The sequence below is a fragment of the Bubalus bubalis genome, chromosome 1 (assembly GCF_019923935.1).
Source record: "Bubalus bubalis isolate 160015118507 breed Murrah chromosome 1, NDDB_SH_1, whole genome shotgun sequence".
In the NCBI taxonomy this organism is placed as follows: domain Eukaryota; kingdom Metazoa; phylum Chordata; class Mammalia; order Artiodactyla; family Bovidae; genus Bubalus; species Bubalus bubalis.
Genome location: NC_059157.1, coordinates 42,661,868 through 42,686,366, shown reverse-complemented (window position 1 = coordinate 42,686,366; position 24,499 = coordinate 42,661,868). Strand labels below are relative to the sequence as shown.

At 40.5% G+C, this 24,499-nt stretch overlaps 1 protein-coding gene across 3 annotated transcripts in view; it reads right to left on the bottom strand.

Moving 5' to 3' along the window:
* Window positions 1-24,499, bottom strand: part of CSMD1 (CUB and Sushi multiple domains 1) — a 2,066,326-nt gene that overhangs the window by 107,111 nt on the left and 1,934,716 nt on the right. For all 3 annotated transcript variants that reach the window (XM_025272930.3, XM_044938991.2, XM_044938996.2), the window contains one exon: window positions 24,276-24,464. In XM_025272930.3, the coding sequence (XP_025128715.3) occupies window positions 24,276-24,464 (189 nt within the window). The remainder of the gene's footprint in view (window positions 1-24,275; window positions 24,465-24,499) is intronic.

The window sequence follows — 24,499 nt, the reverse complement described above, 5'->3', positions numbered from 1 at the left end:
GCATTACTTTGCTAGTGTGTGAGATGAGTGGAATAGTGTGCGAGATGAGTGGAATAGTGTGGTAGTTTGAACATTCTTTGGCATTGCCTTTCTTTAGGGTTAGAATGAAATCTGACATTTTCCAGTCCTGTGGCCACTGGTGAGTATTTTAAATTTGCTTGCATATTGAGTGTAGCACTTTCACAGCATCATCTCTCAGGATTTGAAATAGCTCAACTGGAATTCCATCACCTCCACTAGCTTTGTTTGTAGTAATGCTTCCTAAGGTCCACTTGACTTCACATTCCAGGATGTCTGGCTCTAGGTGAGTGATCATACCATCGTGATTATCTGGGTCGTGAAGATCTTTTTTGTATAGTTCTTCGGTGTATTCTTGTCACCTCTTCTTAATATTTTCTGCTTCTGTTAAGTCCATACCATTTCTGCCCTTTATTGTGCTCATCTTTGCATTAAATGTTCCCTTGGTATCTTTAATTTTCTTGAACAGATCTCTAGTCTTTCCCATTCTGTTGTTCTCCTCTATTTATTTGCACTAATCATTGAGGAAGTCTTTCTTATCTCTCTTTGCTATTCTTTGGAACTCTGCAGTCAAGTGGGTATATCTCCTTTTTCCTTTGCCTTTTGCTTCTCTTCTTTTCTCAGCTCTTTATAAGGCATCTTCAGACAACCATTTTGCCTTTTTGCATTTCTTTTCCTTGGGGATGGTCTAGATCACTGCCTCCTGTACAATGTCTCGAACCTCCATCCATAGTTCTTCAGGCACTATGTCTATCAGATCTAATCCCTTGAATCTATTTCTCACTTCCACTGTATAATTGTAAGTTCATACCTGAATGGTCTAGTGGTTTCCCCTACTTTCTTCAATTTAAGTCTGAATTTTGCAATTAGGAGTTCATGATCTGAGCCACAGTTGGCTCCCTTTTTTGTTTTTGCTTACTGTATAGAGCTTCTCTATCTTTGGCTGCAAAGAATATAATCAACCTGATTTTGGTATTGACCATCTGGTGATGTCCATGTGTAGAGTTGTTTCTTGAGTTGTTGGAAGAGGGTATTTGCTATGACCAGTGCATTATCTTGGCAAAACTCTGTTATCTTTTGCCCTTCTTCATTTTGTACTCCAAGGCCAAATTTGCCTGTTACTCCAGGTATCTCTTGACTTCCTATTTTGCATTCCAGTCCCCTATAATGAAAAGAACATCTTTTTTTGGTGTTAGTTCTAGAAGGTCTTTTAGGTCTTCATAGAACCGTTTAACTTCAGCTGTTTCAGGATTACTCAGATTACTGTGATATTGAATGGTTTGTCCTGTATCATTCTGTCATTTTTGAGATTGCACCCAAAAACTGCATTTTGGAATAAGACCCAGTCTCCCCCACAGTCAGACTCTCCCATCAGGAAGCTTCTGTAAGCTTCTTATCCTTATCCCTCAGAGGGCAGACAGAATGAAAACTACAATCACAGAAAACTAATAAAACTAATCACATGGACCACAGCCTTGTCTAACTCAATGAAACTATGAGCTATGCTGTGTAGGGCCACCCAAGACAGATGGGTCAAGGTGGAAAGTTCTGACAAAATGTGGTCCACTGGAGAAGGGAATGGCAAACCACTTCAGTATTCTTGCCTTGAGAGCCCCATGAACAGTATGAAAAGGCAAAAAGATATGACAGTGAAAGATTAACTCCCCAGGTTGGTAGGTGCCCAATATGCTACTGGAGAAGACTGGAGAAATAACTCCAGAAAGAATGAAGACACAGAGCCAAAGCAAAAACAACACCCAGTTGTGGATGTGATTGGTGATGGAAGTAAAGTCCAATGCTGTAAAGAACAATGCTGTTAAACGTTCCTGCAAAGGAACCTGAAATGTTAGGTCCATGAATCAAGGTAAATTGGAAGTGGTCAAAAAGGAGGTGGCAAGAATGAACATCAACATTTTAGGAATCAATGAACTAAAATGGACTGGAATGGGCAAATCTAACTCAGATGACCATTATATACACTACTGTGGGCAAGAATCCCTTAGAAGAAATGGAGTAGCCCTCATAGTGTGTATTATTATATATGTATACATATGTGTGTGTATGAGTGCATATGTGTATATATATATAAGTATCTGTGTATACATGTATATGAGTGTGTGTATTTCTGTGCGTGTGAGTGTATATATATGTGTGTGCGTGTGTGTGTGTGTGTGTGTGCTAGGTCACTTCAGTCATGCCTTCTCTGTGACACTATAGACTGTAGCCCACCAGGCTCTTCTGTCCATGAGATTCAAAAATACTGGAGTGGGTTGCCATTTCCTCCTCCAGGGGATCTTCCCAACTCAGGGACTGAACTCACATCTCTTAACATCTCCTGCCTTGGCAGGCAGGTTCTTTACCACTAGTGCCACCTCAGAAGCCCTGTATATGTGTGTCTATGAATGTATATGTGTATATATATGTGTGTGTGTGTGTGTGTGTGTGTATATGAGGCATAATAAAAATTTGCAGATGGAAAACAAAAAAAAAAACATAGACATATGGACATCATTTTGAACAAAGTATTGAAAATAATGAAATTATAACCTTGGCTTTCTGAAGCTATTCCTTTGTTGAGGCAATGTATCAGTGGGAAGGCTGCTAAGTATTTTGCACAATATTCAGCTTAATTTACTAAAAGCAGTAAATGCCCTTTATGATCCTGCTCTCAGAGTATTGCCAATATCTTATTTTCTTGCCATTTTCTCTGAGATTTCACTCCAGCAATCATTTGTTCATTCTCACAAACCTTAATTTCTCTGCCACTTGCTGAAGCATGCCCAGTGGCTCGCTTCCCTACAATTCTCATTTGGGGAGAATACTGATTGGAATGACATTTCTCTGGCAGGTTAAATGGGGAAGAAGACATTCTACAAGCATGTTTGAAGCCCTAACTTGAAAGGATTCAGACCCAAGAGGGCAAAGCAGTAAAGCTTTGTAACTACTTCTGTTAAATCTGGAAGCTTATGGCACAAGTGAACCCTGATTTCCTGGACTTAACAAGACCTACTTCATGTTGTCTGATAAACAAATATGGATCTTTCTTTGGCCTTGTGCTGTAGGTTTTAGACCCCAGGGTGTCCTAACATGAGGCTATTTGGCAGAGCTTAAAATGGAGGTTGGCATTCTACTGAAAATGGAATTCTTACACTTCTGATTCAATGAAGAATAGATGGAACAATTAGCATAGCCTTATAAATGTATGCTTATGAGATGAAGGCAGTTTTCTGCTAAAATCTGGTATGCATCCATCTATTCATTCTGGAAATTTTGCATGATAATAACACGACAGATATTCCTTAGATCACTTTTTAAACATCAATTAGCTAAATGTATGCAACTCACAAAACCTGAAGAACTTTCTTACTTTTGGTCTAACTAAAGGCAATAAAATTCCTTGTGCTTTATATTTGTTTTTTTGTTTTATTGTACTAGTATAGCATTATATTGCCTGGCAACTCAGACCAACAATCTCATACTCATATCATAAAATTTATCTTCTGTCTGAGAGCAGAGGTTTTAAAGTCAGACGTCTGAATCAGCTCCAGCCTCTGGCATTCAGCAGCTCCATGACCTGAGTTACCCAGTAACTTGTCCCGTTGCTCTCAGGTTAATAATGCTCACCCCAAAGGTAACTGTGATGACAGTATGAAGTAATGTGCACAAGACCATTAGCACTGTATTGACACCATGTAGGCTCTCAGTAAATGACAGTATATTACTCTTACATGCATGTGTCTTTAAACACACACATAATTTATCCTTATTTATTTTGTAAATAAAGATATGAATTGCAAGGAACAACTCCTTTAAGTATGTTTGTTAAAGAGAGCAAAGACAAAATCAGAAGGGAGCCTATTTACTTCTATTATATATCTCATGAACGAGCTGACATTTTGGTTTCAAATAAATAGAAGTGACACTTCAGTTTCCAGTGTTGCCAGCTCTTTTAACAGCACAAGATCCATTTGGCTTTATTTTCTTTTCATATTTAAGGCCATACAAAGAGCAATTTTTCTTGTCTCTGCAAGTTTCAAGCACTTATTGGACTGTTTCCTACTTCTTTCAAATGCTTGTGCTCTGTAATTTACACTGGCTCCTTTCTGGAGCTGCTCAAGCTTTAACACCTCCCCATTTGCTTTATTTTTATTTCTTTTCTTTTTTCTTTGTTTTCCCTTAAAAAGCTCAGTGATTGCCAGACTTGGACTATGGCCTTAGACTTGGAATTCTCATATCTTGATTTCCACTCCATTCTACTCAATGTCCAGAGGAGCTCTACCCACATCTGAGGTCACCAGTGACCCTCACGGAGCTGCTAGACAAACTCCAGGCCTCAGTAAACTGCTTCACTGGTAAGTGGGAAAGTCAAATGAGATCCTCTGATTCACCCCTTTCCTCCTGCTGCTCTCATTTGGTTGACCAGCAATCACTGTCTAAATATTTAATAATTTGCTTCATACTGGTGGCCTTCTCATTGCCCATCACCAATTTCCTAGTGCACATCCCCATGACCTCAAAACGGTCTACCCTCCCATTATCTGGACACCACTCGTAGGGCTAGGGCAAACCGAGAGGAAGGGCCACCCATAATAGGGAAGAGAAAGAGTGTCCAGAAGCAGAGTTTCCTCTGGCCTGGCTTAGATAAGAAGTATGGTAGGTAATGGTCCTTGCCTGGTGGTTCAAATGGTAAAGAATCTGTTTGCATTCTGGGAGACCTGGGTTTGATCTCTGAGTTGGGAAGATCCCCTAGAGGGAAGGCATGGCAACCGACTCCAGTATTCTTGCCTGGAAAACCCCCATGGAAAGAGGAGCCTGGCAGGCTATAGTCCATAGGGTCACAAAGAGTTGGACACAACTGAGCAACTTTCACGTCACTTCACTTCATGGTAGGTAATGGGCTTCCCAGGTGGTGCTAATGGTAAAGAACCTGCCTGCCAGTGCAGGAAATGCAAGAGACTTGGGTTCAATTCCTGGGTTGGGAAGATCCTCTGGAAGAGGACATGGCAACCCACTCCAGAGTTCTTGCCTGGAGAATGCCATGGACAGAGGAGCCCAGGGGGCTGCAGTCCACAGGGGTGCAAAAAGTCAGACAGGACTGAGCACGCACATGTGCTGGTAGGTAATAAGGTCTGAAACAGGGCACCCAGGAGGTAATAGCACAGGTATCCCAGTCATAACCAAAAACACTGAGCTGACCATCAAATAAGACTAAAGCATCACCACGTGTTTTTTGGTTTATTTTTCCCAACCACTCCCTTGTCTGTGCCTATGTAAGTCCAGGATAGTATGTGGTTTCATGCATGTGTATCACTTTGGTTGGCAGTATTACTGAATGGAATAATCTTCTATTAAAAAAAAAAAAACTTTAGCAAGTGTTTATCTGAAGTCCTGTTTCCCCAAAATGGACATGAGGATGCACTTTTTGCAGCTTTCTGTGTGGCTTGGATACAGCCTTCCTAAAATTACTAGTAACTCCCTGGTGGCTCAGATGGTAAAGAATTTGCTTGCCTAGGTAGGAGACCTAGGTTCAATCCTTGGGTGGGGAAGATACTCTGAAGGAGGGAATGGCTACCCACTCCAGTATTCTTCCCTGGATAATTCCATGGACAGAGTAGCCTGGTGGGCTATGCTCCACAGGGTTATAAAGAGTCAGACACCACTAAGCCCAGTGCACAAACACACACACAGTCTCAGAGGAACAATGGTTTAGGTCACCCTAAATGCTCTTCTTTTCTCCCCAGGGGTTTCAAAAAGGCTGACATTTAAATCACCTTCCAGCTGATGAGTGCCCTTGCAGGCCTGAGGTTTATGCACGCAAAAGCCTGAAGCTTCAGCAGCACAGAAACCCGCTCTCTGTTCAGAAGGACTTATGTGCTCCTAGCTTCTCATCTGGATGCTTCCCTGAAAGGGACATGTTGAGCTAGATCTGGAAATGTTTGAGGAAAGACAGATGCATTGTGGGCAGTTTTCTTCCCACTCACCCTGTGCTGACTGGGGATTCTGTTCCAGCTTTAAATGAGACTACGGCAGATCTGCAAGTGCAAAAGAAGGTCTGCCAAGCTTACTGGAGTGCATGTTAGTGCCACCATTAATGATAACAGTTTATTACAAAAGAAAACAAAGAGAAAAATACAAAGCAGTCTAAGAAGCCTGCAGACCAGACAGAGAAACACTGTCACTGATAAACAAGACAGTGTACCCCCACATTTGAAGCTTTGCTTTTGTTACAAGCCGATCTTTGGACTTCCTCCCAAGCTGCTCTCTGTACATACAAATGCTTTTAAAGCAAAATCTTGGGGCAGTCTCACTGTTAACAGTTTATGAAAAATGATCAATCTTTGGATCAACAGTTTTTGGGTTTCAGCCCTGAATTTGTAACCTGTGATCTGCGTGTCCCAAAGCGTATACCTTAGCAATCTTTGATACTCAATTCCCTCATTTGTATAAAAAAGGGCAAACTCAAAGTCCTTTTAGAGAAATTAAAATCTACAAAGTGAACGGGCAGTACCAAGATGGCAGAGGAATAGGACAAGGAGACCACTTTATCCCCTGCAAATTCATCAAAAGATAATTTAGCAACTTCCACAAGACAACTGCTGAACATTGGTGGAGGACACCAGGCACCTGGTAAGGCAGCCCAATCTCTTCAAAAGGAGGTAGGGTAAAATATAAAAGATGAAAGCAGAGACAAAAGATTGAGGGATGGAGACTCATCCTGGGGAGGGAGTAGTGAAGAAGAAGTTTCTGTACAATAGAAAACCCTCTCACAGGTGTGTCTACGGGGAGCTTTGGAATCTCAGAGGGCAACATAAAAGGGAAACTATAAAAAAAAAAAACCCACTATGTGCCTAACTACAACTGCCAGCAGAGAAGTGGCCTAGACGCTTCGCATCCACCAGCAGTGAGTAGGGGCTGGACAGGGAGTCATGGCCTGCATCGTCAGATTGTTGGTCCTTAGGGTAAGGACTGGGTTGAATACCCTGAGGACAATCTGAGGGAGCTAATGTGACATAGCAACCCAAACAATAGGATTACCAAAAAAAAAAATAAATAAATAAAGGAGAGCAAGCCGGCTGCCATTTAGGGCCTTCCCTCCCTGGAGGCAGAAAGGCAGGTTTGCTACAGCCAGAGCTGGAAGGCAAGGAGCTGCTGCAATCTAAGCCCCAGAGACCATATCTTCCAGCAAATTCTGAGTGGGCTGCCAGTTGCTAAACACATCTTCCTGGGATCCTGGGCAGTTCACATCTGCCAGGAGTGTCACAGCCTGAGATCAGCTCCCCATAGGAGACACATGGCACACCTGAGACTGTGCCTGTGCGGTGCACCTGGGAAGCCCAGCAGCCAGGAGCGGGGAGGTACATAAGATATATAGCCTACCTGGGACAGTGCACTCGCCAAGCACCCAGTCACCTGAATGGCTTGGGCCTGGGAAGGGCACAAAATGCACAGCCCATTGTGCATTTTGTGCAGAGCACCCTGGAGCCTGAGCAGTATAGACCTGGGAAGTACATGCTGCCTTGAGCTGTGTCAAACCCAGTGTGGTCCACCCACTGTGAGCACTCCCCACATGTGCTAGCAGTATTGATTTTCAGTGTCCCTCCCTCTCCACAGCACAACTGAACAAGGGAGCCTAAATAAGTGGCCACTGTCACCCCCTGGTGTCAGGGTAGAAATTAAGACACTGAAGAGAACTGCAAACAGAGAAAGCCAAAATAAATAAAGAAGAGGGAACCACCCCCAGAGTGATAGATAAAACAGATTAAAACCCTGCAGTTAATGCTGAGACCATGCATTTGAGGGGCAACCATTGACCTTGAAAACAAGTGGAAGCAGGAGCAAGGGACTGCCTGACACTGAATTGTCCCCACACCACCAACAGCAGCTCCAGAGAAACTCCTAGATATATTTTTACTACTATCATTTCTTAATTAAAAAAAATTAGTTCTTTACTACTCTTTAACTTTCATTTTTATAACCAACTGTTACCTCTCAAAAAACCCCCTATTTTTTAAAAAACAAATTTCATATACACTTTTTAAATTTTGGTGGTCAATTTTGTTTTGCACATTTTATATTGCATTTTTGATAGTCTAACCTCTATTCTAGGTTTTTAATCTTTGCTTTTTCTTATTTGTTATCAATTTTTTTACCTTTAAGAATCTAATCTTCAATATCCATTTGCATTTAGGGATTTGATTACTGGTTTGATTTCTCTCTCCCCTTTTGACTCTCCCTTTTCTCCTCCTGGTCACCTCTATCCCCCTCCTCCCTCTTCTCTTCTCTTCTCTATATAATTCCATGGATCTCTTTGGGTGTTTCTGGCTGTGAAGAGTTGTTTCACCATTAACCTAGGGGTTTATCTTCTGAGCTGTATGGATGAAGATCTTGAGGCTACCATAAGAGAAGGACCAAAAGCCAGAGGCAGGAGGCTTAACTTCAGAACTTTAGAACAATAGAGAACTCCTGATTCCCGGGAACATTAATAGACAACAGTTCACTCAAGATTCTCCATACCTACACTGAAACCAAGCTCCACTGAAGAGCCAACAAGTTCTAACACAAGACACACCACAATAATTCTCCAGCAAAACAGAAACAAAACCCTGAAAATTAAAAGACGGGCTGCCCAAAGCCATGCCAAGCACACAAACACCCAAGACTCACTACTGTACACTTCACTGCACTCCAGAGAGAAAAGATCCAGCTGTACCCACCAGAACACAGGCACAAGTTCCCCCAACCAGGGAACCTTGACAAGCCACCAGTCCAACCCTACCCACAAGGAACAGACTCCACAATTAAGAGGAACCGTGAACTTCCAGCCTGCAGAAAGGGCAACCCAAACACAGCAATCTAAACAAAATGAAAAGGCAGAGAAATATTTAGCAGGTGAATAAACATGATAAAAACCCACCAAACCAAACCAAAACGGGGAGAGGAATAGGGATTCTACCTGAAAAAGAATTCAGAATAATGATAGTAAAGATTATACAAAATCTTGAAAACAAAATGGAGTTATAGATAAATAGACTAGAGACAAGGATTGAGAAGATGCAAGAAATGTTTAACAAGGGCCTAGAAGAAATAAAGAAGAGTCAATCAATAATGGGAACAATGCAATAACTGAGGTTAAAAGCACTCTGGACGGAACCAACAGTAGAATAACTGAGGCAGAAGAAAGGATAAGTGAGGTAGATGATAGAATGGTGGAAATAAATGAAGCAGAGAGGAAAAAATAAAAAGGAATTAAAAGAAATGAAGATAACCCCAGAGATCTCTGGAGCAATGCTAAATACCAAAACATTTGAATCATAGGTGTCCCAGAAGAAGAAGACAAAAAGAAAGGAGATGAGAAAATACTTGAGGAGATAATAGTTGAAAACTTCCCTAAAATGGGTAAGGAAATAGCCATCCAAGTCCAAGAAACCCAAAGAATCCTAAACAGGATAAACCCAAGGCAAAAGACCACAAGACACATATTAATCAAACTAACAAAAATTAAACACAAAGAGAAAATATTAAAAGCAGCAAGGGAAAAGCAACAAGTAACACACAAGGGGATCCCCATTAGGATACCAGCTGAACTTTCAATAGAAACTCTTCAGGCCAGAAGAGAATGGCAGGACATAATTAAAGTGATGAAAGAGAAAAAACAACCAACATTACTATACCCAGCAAGGATCTCATTCATATATGAAGAAAAAATCAAAAGTTTTTCAGACAAGCAAAAGCTGAGAGAATTCAGCACCACCAAACCAGCTCTAAAGAAGATGCTAAAGGATTTTCTTTAGACAGGAAACACAGAAAAGGTTTATGAAATAGAACACAAAATAACAAAGTAAATGGTAATGGGATCATACTTTTCAGTGATTATCTTAAATGTAAATGGGTTAAATTCTCCATCCAAAAGACACAAACTGGCCAAATGATACAAAAACAAGACCCATATATATTGAGGTGGGTCTTGACAAGAGACTCACCTTATTACTTGGGACACATACAAACTGATAGTGAGGGGCTAGAAAAAGATATTTCATGCAAATGGAGACCAAAAGAAAGCAGGTGTAGCAATACTCATATCAGATAAATAGACCTTGAAATAAAGCCCATGATAAGAGACAAATAAGGACACTACATAATGATCACAGGATCAATCCAAGAAGAAGATGTAACAATTATAAATATGTATGCACCCAATATAGGAGCACCTCAATATATATGGCAAATGCTACCAAGTATGAAAGGGGAAATTAAAAGTAACACAATAATAGTGGGGGACTTTAATATCACACTCACACCTAAGGATAGATTAACCAAGCAGAAAAGTAGCAAGGAAACATAAACTTTAAGTGATACAATGGACCAGTTAGATCTAATTGATATCTACAGGGCATTTCACTCCAAAACAATGGAATTCACCCTTTTTTCAAGGAACCCTTTGCACAAGGAACATTCTCCAGGATAGATCACATACTAAGCCATACATCTAGCCTTAGTAAATTAAAAAAATTGAAATCATTCCAAGCATCTTTTCTGATCACAATGTGGTAATATTAGATGTAAACTACAGGAAAAAAAATACAAAAAGCACAAACATATGGAGGATAAACAACATGCTTCTGAATAACCAACAGATCAGAGAAGAAATCAAAAAGGAAATAAAAATATGCACAGAAACAAAAGAAACTGAAAACACGACAACCCAAAGCCTATGGGACTCGTTGAGAGCAGTGCTATGAGGGAGGGTCATAGCAGTACAAGTCTACCTCAAGAAACAAGAAAACATCAAACAAACTACTTAACTTTACACCTAAAGCAACTAGAAAAAGAAGAACAGTTCTACGGTTAGTAGAAGGAAAGAAATCATAAAAATCAGAGCAGAAATAAATGAAAAAGAGATTACGGAGTCTACAGCAAAGATCAGCAGAACTAATAGCTGCTTCTTTGAGAAGATAAGTAAAATACACAAACCATTAGCTAGACTCATCAAGAAAAAAAGGGAGAAGAATCAAATCAATAAACTTAGAAACGAAAATGGAGAAATCACAGCAGACAACACAGAAATACAAAAGGTCCTAAGAGACTAGTATGAGCAGTTACATGCCAATAAAATGGACAACTTGGAAGAAATGGATAAATTCTTAGAAAAGTATAACCTTCCAAAACTGATCCTGGAATAAATAGAAAATCTTAACAGACCCATCACAAGCACTGAAATTGAAACTGTAGTCAAAAATCTTCCAACAAACAATAGCCCAGGACCAGATGGCTTCAGAGGTGAATTCTACCAAAAATTTAGAAATGAGCTAACACTTATCCTACTTAAGCTTTTCCAGAAAATTGCAGATGAAGGCAAACTCCCAAACTCATTCTATGAGGTGACCATCACCCTAATACCAAAACCAGAAAAAAGATGCCACAAAAAAGAAAACTACAGGTCAATATCACTGATGAACACAGATGCCAAAATCCTCAACAAAATTCTTGCAAACAGAGTCCAACAACAAATTAAAAAAATCATACATCATGACCAAGTGAGAATTATGCCAGGGATGCAAGGATTCTTCAATATTCACAAATCAATGTGATATACCACATTAACAAATTGAAAGATAAAAACCATATGATTATCTCAATAGATGCATAGAAAGACTCTGACAATATTCAGTACTCATTAATGATAAAAAAAAAAACTCTCCAGAGAGCAGGCATAGAAGGAACATAGCTCAACAAAATAAGAGCCATGTACGTCAAACCCACAGCAAAAATTATCCTCAATGGCAAAAAAATTGAAAGATTTCCTCTAAAATCAGGAACAAGACAAAGGTACCCAGTCTCACCACTACTATTCAACATAGATTTGGAAGTCCTATTCACAGCAATCAGAAAAGAAAAAGAAAGAAAAGGAATCCAGATTGGAAAAGGAGAAACAAAACTCTCACTGTTCGCAGATGACAGGATCCTCTACAAAGAAAACCCTAAAGACACCACTAGAAAACTACTAAAGCTAATCAATAAATTCAGCAAAGTTGCAGGATATAAAATTAAAACATAGAAATCCTTTGCATTCCTATACATTAGCAATGAGAAAACAGAAAAATTAAGGAAACAAGTGCATTCACCACTGCACTGAAAAAATTCAATACTTAGGAATAAATTTACCTAAAGAAACAAAAGATTTATATATAGAAAGCTATAAAACACTGATGAAATAAATCAAAGATGACACAAAGAGATGGAGAAATATGTTCACAGATTGGAAGAATCAATATAGTGAAAATGAGTATACTACCCAAAGAAATCTATAGATTCAATGGAATCTCTATCAAACTACCAATGGTATTTTTCACAGAACTAGAACAAATAATTTCACAATTTGTATGGAATTACAAAAAACCTCAAACAGCCAAAGCAACCTTGAGAAAGAAGAATGGAACTGGAGGAATCAACCTGCCTGACTTCAGACTATACTACAAAGCTACAGTCATCAAGACATTATGGTACTGGCACAAAGAGAAATATAGATCAATGGAACAAAATAGAAAGCCCAGAGATAAATCCACATACCTATGGACACCTTATCTTTGACAAAGGAGGGAAAAAAAATATACATTGGAGAAAAAATCATCTCTTTGACAAGTGGTGTTGCAAAAACTGGTCAACCATGTGTAAAAGAAGGAAACTAGAACACTTTCTAACACCATACACAAAATAAACTAAAAATGGATTAAAGATCTAAATATAAGGCCAGAAACTATAAAACTCTCAGAGGAAAACATGGGTAGAACACCCTCTGACATAAATCACAGCAAGATCCTCTATGACACACCTCCCAGAATAATGGAAATAAAAGCAAAAATAAACAAATGGGACCTAATTAAACTTAAAAGCTTTTGCAGAGGCATGAAGGAGGGCACTTAAAGCCAGAGCTCTGGGACAACCAAGAGGGATGGGGTGGGGAGATAAGTGGGGTGGTTCAGGATGGGGAGACAGATGTGCACCCATGGGTGGTTCATGTCAATTTATGGCAAAAAAAAAACAAACAAAACACACACACACACACAATAGTATAAAGAAATTATTCTACAATTAAAATAAATCAATATATTAAAAAAAATCTACAAAGTGCTTTGCTCTTTAAGTGAAGTTCATTTCCAAATGAAAATGGGACTCACCCATAAATTGAACATGATCATATCTATCCATTGAATTATTCAGCTTATCTACTATGCCACTGTCTGTCTTACAATTGGTATAAGGCCTGGCGTGCTGTGATTCATGGGGTCGCAAAGAGTCGGACACGACTGAGCGACTGAACTGAACTGAACTGAATATTTATTGTAACCATGGATATATTAAGACTTAAGTCTGCCATTTTAGTTTTGCTTCTGTTTTCTTTTTCAGCCTTCCTGTCAGTTACTTGAACATTTTTAAAACTTCATTTTGGTTTACCAACAGTAGGTCTTTAGCCTATCTCCTTGTGTTGCTTTTTTAAGTCATTGTTCTAGATATGAATTATATGTACACAACTTCTCAAATCTATTGGTGATATTTGATCAGCTGGAGGGAGGTGTAGAAAGCGTACATTATTTTATAGCGCTTTACCATCCCCTACTGATAGTATCCTTTAATTATTTTTTCTGTATACCTTGAGAACTATATTAGACATGTTATAATTCTGCTGCCATTGTCAAACAATTTAGAACACACAAACGGAAATGGAAAGTCCATTGTATTTACTCATACTCTTGCTCTTTTGTGTTCTTTTTTCCCTTCCTGATGCTCTTAATTTATTATATTTCTATTGCTGTTTATTTAGAGAATTTCCTTTAGCTTTGCTTCTAAAGTATGTCTGCTAGAACAAATTTTCTTAGTTTTTCAGCATTTGGTAATAACTGGATTTCCTCTTCATTCCTGAAGGATATTTTTGTTAACCATAGAACTCTATATTGATTGTTCTCTCCTTTCAGCACTAGAAGAATGTAATTTGATTTCCTTTTGACCACCAGGTTGTTGATGGGAAATGTTCTGTAATTTAGATCCTATTTTCCTATCAGTAATTCATTGTTTCTATCTGGATATTTTCAAGATGGTTTTCCTTTGTATTTAGTATTCAGAAGTTTTACTACAATGTGCCTGGTAGGCATTCTTTTGAGTTGCTGGTGTTTGGGATTCAGTTAACTTTTTGAATCTCTTAGGTCCACATACTTTGCCAAATCTGGGAAGTTTTCAGCTATTTCTCTTCAATTTTTTTTTCATATTTTCCTTCTTTCTCCTTTTCTTCTGGAACTCTGAAGACACAAATGTAGAATCAGAATTTTTAATGTTTATTGCAACATTCCATAACATACTCTCTGAGTCATTCAATATTTAGTTCAAAGTACAAGATTACATGAGTTGAACAAAGGGTCATATAATCCATTAAAGATCCTGATGCTGGGAAAGATTGAGGGCAGGAGGAGAAGGGGGTGACAGAGGATGAGATGGTTGGATGGCATCACTGACTCAATGGACATGCATTTGAGCAAATTCTGGGAGATAGTAAAGGACAGGGAAGCCTGGCATGATGCAGTCCATGGGGTCACAAAGAGTTGGACACATGACTGAGCACACATACATATACCATGGAACTAATTTGTTGAAAGATTAAAATACATAAGCACGTTATAGAGTTAGGGTCGCTGAAAGAAAACAGAATGTGTGTACTCAGGCACCTGGGGGATTTATTTCTCCCCAGAAATGTTATGAATTCTCATGTTAAGGTTCTACTTTAAATTTTTATTTTAAGAATAATATCATTTCCTTGTCACCATCTCTATTAATTAATTAGTTTGAATTTTAAAAATTATTACATAATTTGAGGAGGGTAAAACAATATTTCCATTTTACATATTTGTCGTCGTTCAGTTGCTCAGCTGTGTCCAACTCTTTGCGACCCTATGGACTGCAGCATGTCAGGTCTCCCTGTCCTTCACCATCTCCTGCAGCTTGCTCAAACTCATGTCCGTTTAACTGGTGATGTTATTCAACAATCTCATCCTCTGTTGTCCCCTTCTCCTCCAGCTTTCAATCTTTCCCAGCATCAGGGTCTTTTCTAATGAGTCAATTCTTCATATCAGGTGGCCAAATACTGGAGCGTCAGCTTCAGCATCAGTCCTTCCAATGAATATTCAGGGTTGATTTCCTTTAGGATTGACTGGTTTGATCTACTTGCTGTCCAGGGGACTCTCAAGAGTCTCCTCCAACACCACAGTTCAAAAGCATCTGTTCTTTGGTGCTCAGCCTTCTTTTACATATAATGGGGATAAACTCAAAGTTGAGTAACATGAAGGACCACTGGGAGCAAGTGGAAAGTGAAAATAAAGGCAAATAAATACCTCTTGTCTTTCTTTGAAAGCCCATAAGTCTTCTGTGATCACACAGCCAGCTGGCTTGCTAGTACAGTTTTTAATTGCTTTTAAAATTGACTCCTTTTGTTAAATTTGGAAAAGATGGGGCTAGAATTTAGGTCACTTGACATGATCCATATCCATGTCCTTTCCAATCTGACATTCACAAAAATAAACACAAAGTAGGAATGGAAAGGAGGGGAAGAGAGGCAGAAAGGGAGATATTTGATGGCTTATGATTTAATTATTAGTGATTGTTTTTTCTAAAATGAGTTTCCTGATAATTTAATTCTAACATAAATAGTGAGGAATACTCTTGAGGTATACAGACACAAAACTTTTGTTTTCCCCCCTTTTGAGTAGGACGTTAGTTACACAGTTGATACTAATAGTGATTTAATCATTTAAAATCATTAATTTCCTGAATGTCATAGGTATTTAGCATAACTGGCCTGAGTTATGCTCTCCTTAGGCATGAAAAAGATTCCCTGGGTAATTAAAGCCGAGGTAGCATCTGTGTTATAGTGAAAGGATTCTGCAACCCTGGAGTCGTTGTTAACACTGATGCTAGTAGTTCCCGTGGGCATGAACCCCTGATCTGAAGTCCATCACATTCTGCACATATTTTAACAACTTTGGCATTTTCATGTGTAAGAGGAAGGTAAACTAGATTATCTCTGTAGACTTATCTCTAAATGCCAATGATTCTACTCAAAGCCTTCCTCAGCACAGACAAGACAGAAGTGTCTGTCCTGGCATCCACTCCCTTCTCTCCACATTGCTCAGCAGAGAGTTTTCTAAAGCATCACAAGATGAGCATGGCAAGTGGAAGTACAGGGGAAGATCTAGCTCCTCTTCCAAATGTTCTGAATTTGTGTGGTGTTAACTAGGCCTGGTATGGCAACAAGCATGTTCTCTGACTCCCAACACACCATTATTTCATTTTTAAAAGTCAACACAAATTATTTTGTTTAACAAATATTTTAAAACATCGGTAAATATTTGCATGGTTGTGAATGGTGTCTACTCTTGTATTGGGTCCAGTTTTGAACTGTCTCAGATCCCAGGAGTAAAACTGAGTTCTGATTTGGCTACCATCTTTAAATGGCAGACATTCCATTAATCATTCAGGCAGACACAAGGTGTCTGAAAAATGAAAAATCATGACTGGCCTAAAGAGGACTACAGTAAAAGTGGCATCCAAATATATTGCAGCTCCAGAGTGTATCTTTGTCATAGCACTTAACTACCCACAAATTTCTTCAGTACTTCACAGGGGACAGAAGCCAGGAGCACTGTTGGGTTTCATCAATGGGCCTTGCATCTTTGTTAATGGATTAGAAGAGACCACACCCTCAGCTAATGAGTTGCATTTGCTCTAGGCATGAATAATACAAGTTTCCCAGCATTTTGAGTTACCTTAGCAGAGTTATCTTATCCTGTCTCCATAAACTTGTTCTGTAGAAACAACCAGCTAGTTTTAGTAATGATGTAGGTGAGGTACAAAATAAAGCAAAGACATCACTTCCCCAACAAAGGCCCATATAGTCAAAGCTAGTTTTTTCAGAGGTCATGTACAGATGTGAGAGCTGGACCATAAAGAAGGCTGAGTGCTGAAGAATTGATGCTTTTGAGTTGTGGTGCTGGAGAAGACTCTTGAGAGTCCCTGGGACTGCAAGGAGATCAAACCAGTCAATCCTAAAGGAAATCAATCCTGAATATTCATTGCAAGGACTGATGCTGAAGCTGACGCTCCAATACTTTGGCCACCTGATACAAAGAACTAACTCATTTGAAAATACCCTGATGCTGGGAAAGAATGAAGGCAGGAAGAGAAGGGGACGACAGGATGAGATGGGTGGATGGCATCACCGACTCAATGGACATGAGTTTGAGTAAGCTCCAGGCGATGGTGAAGGTCAGGGAGACCTCAAGTGCTGCAGGTTGTGGGGTTGCACAGAGTTGGACACAACTGAGCAACTGAACAACAACAGCAACAATCTGCATTGGTACTGGGGTTGTTTACCACTAGTGCCATTTGGGAAGCCCTATGGCAGAAAGTGAAGAGGAACTAAAAAGCCTCTTGATGAAGGTGAAAGAGGAGAGTGAAAGAGTTGGCTTAAAACTCAACATTCAGAAAACGAAGATCATGGCATCTGGTCCCATCACTTCATGGGAAATAGATGGGGAAACAGTGGAAACAGTGTCAGACTTTATTTTTGGGGACTCCAAAATCACTGCAGATGGTGACTGCAGCCATGAAATTAAAAGACACTTACTCCTTGGAAGAAAAGTTATGACCAATCTAGATAGCATATTCAAAAGCAGAGACATTACTTTGCCAACAAAGGTCCATCTAGTCAAGGCGATGGTTTTTCCAGTGGTCATGTATGGATGTGAGGGTTGGACTGTGAAGAAAGCTGAGCGCCAAAGAACTGATGCTTTTGAACTGTGGTTTTGGAGAAGACTCTTGAGAGTCCCTTGGACTGCAAGGAGATCCAACCAGTCCATTCTGAAGGAGATCAGCCCTGGGATTTCTTTGGAAGGAATGATGCTAAAGCTGAAACTCCAGTACTTTGGCCACCTCATGCAAAGAGTTGACTCATTGGAAAAGACTTTGATGCTGGGAGGGACTGAGGGCAGGAGGAGAAGGGGACGACAGAGGATGAGATGGCTGGATGGCATCACTGACTCGATGGACGTGAGTCTGAGTGAACTCCGGGAGTTGGTGATGGACACGGAGGCCTGGCGTGCTACAATTCATGGGATTGCAAAGAGTTGGACACGACTGAGTGACTGAACTGAACTGAACTGAATATAAAGCAAAACATCCATCAATTCTCTAGATTAGGGTCCCCTAAAAACTAAATAGCATGGAAGAATGTTTTTCCCTTTCATCACTAATACATTTGATGGTGAATCCCTCAGACCCCTCCGGAAACCATCAAGAGAAATTAGGCAGTTCTGGACCAGAAGGGAGACTTGGAGTCTGATACTGGCAGTGCTGGGCATCCAGTGTCTTCTCAAACAGTCACCCCAGGGTTTGGGCTCTGGAGAACCAGTACTGGGCCTGATGCACTGAGAACACAGAGCACAGGGGTGAGAAATTCACCCACATTTGGAGGAGGTGAGCTCAGAGGCAGCCCCTGAGCCATCACTAACCTCCAGACAACACTATCATCTTCATCAGTGTTAACACCTGGCTCTCCTCGGTCATATGCAAAGTTCCTACCATTGTGAGAAGTTTTTATCTGCATGACCTCACTCAGTCTCAAAAAATAGTTAACCTCAAAGACACTCCAAGAAGTAAATTATATTATCATTTTTTATTACATGGTTAATATTATTTGTCAACTTGACCGGATTAAAGGGTGCCTAGATAGCAGGTAAAACATTATTTCTGGGGTGTGTCTGCGAGGATGGATTCGGACTAGATTAGCATATGCATCTCAGAAGGAGTGAAGAAGTCCACCCTCCCCCATTCAGGTGGGCATCATCCAGTCCTGAGGCCTGAATAGAACAAGAAAGCAGAGGAAGGGGGAATTCACTCCCTCTGCTTGAGCAGGGAGGTCCAGCTTCTCCTGCCCCTACGTGGGGCTTCTGGCACTCTCCCTATTGCCCCCTCCCAACCCCCATCCCCAACCCCACTGGACTCTGTGGCACCTGGACTGAATCCCACCACTGGCTGCCTGGGTCTCCAGCCTGCAGACTACAGATCCCAAGACTTCTCTGCCTGCACAACCAAGTGAGCCAGCTCTTTCAATAAATCTGTATCTACATGTATCCTATTGGTGCTGCTTCTCTACAGAACCCTGACTAACAAGACCACTAAGCAAACTGAGCTTTAGAAATGTCATGAGAACTGCCCAGATTCTTACAAATAGCACACAGCTGTGCTGGGGGACATGCCTCAGGGCATTTGATGCCAAAGTAGGTGTCTTAGCTACTCTGTCTTGTCTCCAAGGTACCACCTGCTACATTTCAGTATTGTTGCTGTTGTTCAGTCACTAAGTCATGTCTGACTCTTTGAGACCCCTGGATTGTAGCACACTAGACTTCCCTGTCCTTCACCATCTCCCTGAGTTTGCTCAAACTCATGTCCACTGAGTCAGTGATGCCATCCAACCATCTCATCCTCTGTCATTCCCTTCTTTTCCTGCCCTCAATCAATCCCAGTATCACAAGGTCTTTTCCAATGAATCAGCTCTTTGTATCAGGTGGCCAAAGTGTTGGAGCTTCAGCTTCAACATCAGTCCTTCCAGTGAATATCAGGATTGATTTCCTTTAAGATTAACTGGTTTGATCTCCTTGCTGTCCTAGGGACTCTCAAAAGTGTTCTCCAATCCCACAGTTCAAAAGCTTCAATTCTTTGGTGCTCAGCTTTCTTTATGATCCAACTCTCATATCCATACATGACTACTGAAAAAAACTAAAGCTTTGACTACATGGACCTTTGTTGGCAAAGTGATGTCTCTGCTTTTTGATACACTGTCTAGGTTTGTCATAGCTTTACTTCCAAGGAGCAAACATGTTTTAACTTCCTGGCTGCAATCACATTTAAGTATACTCATATCTTTTTATTTCCAGTGTCCACCCACCAGTGATGAGTGAATATATGGATAAATGAATAGGTTAGAAATATATTTAAAAAATATAATTCTGAAAATATTGGGTTGGCCAAAAAGTTCATTAAGGCTTTTACAGAATTTTGGCCAAACTAATAAAAATGCCATGCTGGTTTCCTCAGTGTGTATGCCCAGCAGTGGGATTGCTGGGTCATAAGGCAGTTCTATTTCCAGTTTTTTAAGGAATCTCCAGACTGTTCTCCATAGTGGCTGTACTAGTTTGCATTCCCACCAACAGTGTAAGAGGGTTCCGTTTTCTCCACACCCTCTCCAGCATTTATTACTTGTAGACTTTTGGATCACAGCCATTCTGACTGGTGTGAAATGGTACTCATTGTGGTAATAATAATAATAAATAAATGATAAATGATTTAAAAATATATTGAAAAAAAAAAGCCATGCTGAATTTGAGCATTAATGGTATTTCTGGACACTCCCTCCCCCTGTTTTTATTTCCTTTGTCTTCACTGATTTTCCAAATTCTGTGTTTTGATTTTAATTGGAGGATAATTGCTTCACAGTATTGTGGTAGTCTCTGTCATACATTGAGGCAAATCAGCCATAAATATATATATATATATATATATATATATATATATATATCCTCCCCTTTGATCCTCTCACTCCACCCCAGCCCTCTAGGTCGTCACAGAGGTCCAGGCTGGGCTCCCCGTGTTATAGAGCAGCTTCCCGATAGTTATCTATTTTACACATACATGGTAGTGTGTATAAGTCAAGGCTACATTCTCAATCCGTCCTACTCTTTCCTTCTGACACTGTCCCCCAGTCCATTCTCTGCCTCTGTGTGATTTCCGAAACTCTAAGCAACATCTCAGGTGACTCTCAGCCAGCACACCGTACAGCATTAATCCTGGGTGAAGGTTGAGACAGAAAATAGCAGTAAAATAGGAGATAATAGGCTGGAATCACCTTTAGGCCAGCAGGGCTTCACAGTGTTTATTTGCTTTCTGGGGTCAGGTGTGATGTCAGGCCCTTTACAAAGAGGCTTTACTAGCATAAGAAGCAGCTTCCTATTTGTCTTGAGGGATAAAGGCTAGTGTTTCTGAGAATGAGGGCAGACAGAGGAATGTCATGACTGGTGTGTACAGACATTACCACAAAAAGATGGGCAACTTAAGAACACTGGTGGTTCTGAAATGGACAATGCAGGAATTCAGGATTCAGTTGAGAAGCATCTTTAGCTGCTCTAGAGCTCTCAAAAGTAATTAGCACATCATAGCCCAAGGAAGGAAAACAAAGACAATCATCTGAAACAAAGAGAAGAGCTCCAGAAAGGAGGGGACCCAGTGGTCGACAGACAAATGACTGATGACCAGGACAGGCTGCGGCCTGCACGTGCAGCTGCCGGACCAGTCACTGAGGGGCAGAGCCACTGCTCACTGGACACTGCAGGAAGTAGCTGGCCCCACCTCTCTGCTCTTGGAGGACTGTAGAAGAGTCATAAGAAGGCAAGGTGTGAACGTTTAAAAAGAAAAGAGCCATTTCCTGGGAACAAAGAAGTAGAGTTCCAGTCAATAAAAACCCAGAGCCTGGGGACAGAAGCTGGAGGAACTAGGTGACTCTTGTACTGTGCAGTGTGGCTCTTCCCCAGAAGAAAGGGCAATGCCAGGCCCTTCTGCCGGCTTTTGGGAACACTGTGAGTCCTCTGTGTCTGGCTGTGTGCTCTGAGTGTGCAGTTTCTGTGCAATGTCATGGGGCTGTCCTTGACTGGAGTGCACACGGTTGATCTGTTAGCTACTCTTTTCAATAGGACTCTGGATTCTCTTAGAAATAAATGAGGACTCTGCAAACTTTGCACAGTTGCTTGCCCATGAAGATCAAGGGCTTCCTATCACTATTGCTATTACACTAAATTACCCTTCGTGTACATTTGTACACACTACTGTGTTTATTATCCACCATGTTCCAGACACCGACAGGGAACATAGAGCTTAGTGATATATGTGCCAAGCATAGATGGAGAAAATAAATCATTTAACTTGGTGAATAAACACACCGGATTCCATCACATGATAGAGTATATTATACATCTTCTGTAAAATGCTTAAGATGTAATTTGAAAACTATAGATGATATCTGACACTGGCTGAATTACCCTTGTGTTGTGATCTGATCCTGGCACATTATTTGGGTCAGAGGTCAGCAGACCTCCCCACAGGGCAGAAGCAGCCTGTGGCTGGTTTCTGTACTGTGTGCCAGCTAAAAATGGCTTTTGTATTTCAAAAGGTTTGGGAAATATTTTTAAATGAAGAATATATGAAGGTGACCATCTGGCTCACAGCAGACACACAGGAACCACCCTGCCTGCCCACCCGTCTCTTACTCTGCCCACACCCTTTACATTAGCGAACATTAGCAGAGCACAGGTGATGGTATCTTTCCATCTTAAAGTCTGGACTACATGAACAGAAGCTTAATCATATCATTTGTGAGAATGATCACTGTCCTTTTGCTTCATTGCCTGCAGAACACAAGCAAAGCATAAACAACCCACAACATCAAGTCCAAACCAGGGCTTGGCTCACAAGGGCTCTGGGAATCATAGCTTTGTGATAAAGAGTTACTCTCCCTGTAACATGGGGACCTGAAAGCCGAGCCCTGTGAGGCACCAGTTTAACTGGATCTTTGAGATAATACAGAAAATTTCAGTTCTAATTTAGCTTCCTTCCAAGATGAATAAGATGAATGTATTGATAAGGGAAACAGCTGCCTGGCGGAGCCTCTTGCTTGAAGGCAGGAAATGAAGCCTGAAGGGCAACAGATATGCCCTGCTTTATCAAGGAGCATAAAAACCAATAACAGGTTTTCTGAGAGAAGTAATTTAAAAGGTCAAGGAAAGGAGAAAAAAGCAGGCTGAGGTTCTCTGCAAGGACACACCCATCTGGCTGGTTGCATGTTCTCACTCACAGGCAAGGGACAGTGTAGCTGCCTGTTTGCTGGGTCCTGCCCAGGACTGTCCTAGCACTTGAAATGTCTCAATGATTCTGAGAGCTTCCCTGGTGGTCCAGCGGATAAGAATTCTCATTGCAATGCAGGAGGCACTGGTTGGATCACATGCTGAGGGGCCACGAAAGCCACGGGTCCAAACTACTGAAGCCCGCAAGCTCTGGAGCCTGTGCTCCATCCACAGCAAGAGAAGCCATCACAATGAGAAGCCTGAGCACCAGAACTAGAGAGCAGTCCCCACTCGCTACACCTAGAGACAGCCCGCCAAAGCAACAAAGACCTAGCGCAGCCAGCATAAATACATAAGCAGAGTTTCAAAACAAAGATCCTGCTTTACGTAGCAGGAACCAGACATAGGGAGATTAGGATGCACTGCCTATCAGGCGATGTTTTTCTATTAAAATTCTGTGCTTCTAAGATGCCACCAGTAAAAAGTCTATGAAAAGGAGAGTTAAGAAGATTCTGTCAGAAGATATATCATCTTCAATGGAAAAAGAAAATCATTCTCAAATGCCTATCTTAGAAAGTCATTAATGTGCACATTTCTTCCCATTCAAATTATTGATTGAATGCTACCTGGACAGGTATCCTGCTGGGAGTCCTTGGGCAGCACCTTCATGGTCATGAACCTAACAGTGGGGCCTGAAAAGACCTGACACCGACCCTCAGATTTACACCTCCCTCAGTTACTAAAAGGTGCATTTTTAGCAAACATTTCAAAATATGATTTTGCATGTTTTTTTTTTTTTTTTTTTTTTAACAAAAAGCCAACATCCTAGTGCAGGTAGGAAATGTGTAAGTTGTGTTTGTTCCTCTGTCAGAATAAAAGGCATGATGTTCAAACCATTGAGAAAAAACTATACTACCTCCAGAAGACAACTGAAATATTAAATGATATATTGCAATATTAAATATAAGGGAAAATGAGCTTCAGTAATTGATTTTTTTAAAATTTATACAACTGTCAAGAAAACTCTAAGTTGGATAACACAGTTTTTAATTTCAAAATGAAATATAAGTCAAGTATTAAGATAACTTTACACAATATCTAGTGAGTGTTCAAATCATCCTATGAATTCAGGCTATAAAGCTCAATCAAACCTAGTGCAAATGTTAGAAGTGTTTGCACGGGCAGTAGAAAGTTTAATTTGTTTTTATGAACTCACATTCAATTTTCCCTTACCTTTTAATCCATAATCACAGCTCCGGTAAGTTGTGATTAAAATAAGAGCAATACATTGAACTCAAGTTTGGGAATGAAAAACACATTCCTTACCCTGGCAGAGTGGAGCAAGGGAATCCCACTGATACATGCCAACTGGATTCCGTCTACAGGTGGCATTGCTATGGCCAATCATCCGATACCCAGGTTTGCAGAAATACTGCACTTTACTTCCAACTTCTCCTGCAGTCCTATTTAAAACACCACCATTCTTCACGGTGTGGGTCAAGCTGCAGTAAGGTGCTGTGGGCACACAAACACACATACATAAACAAATA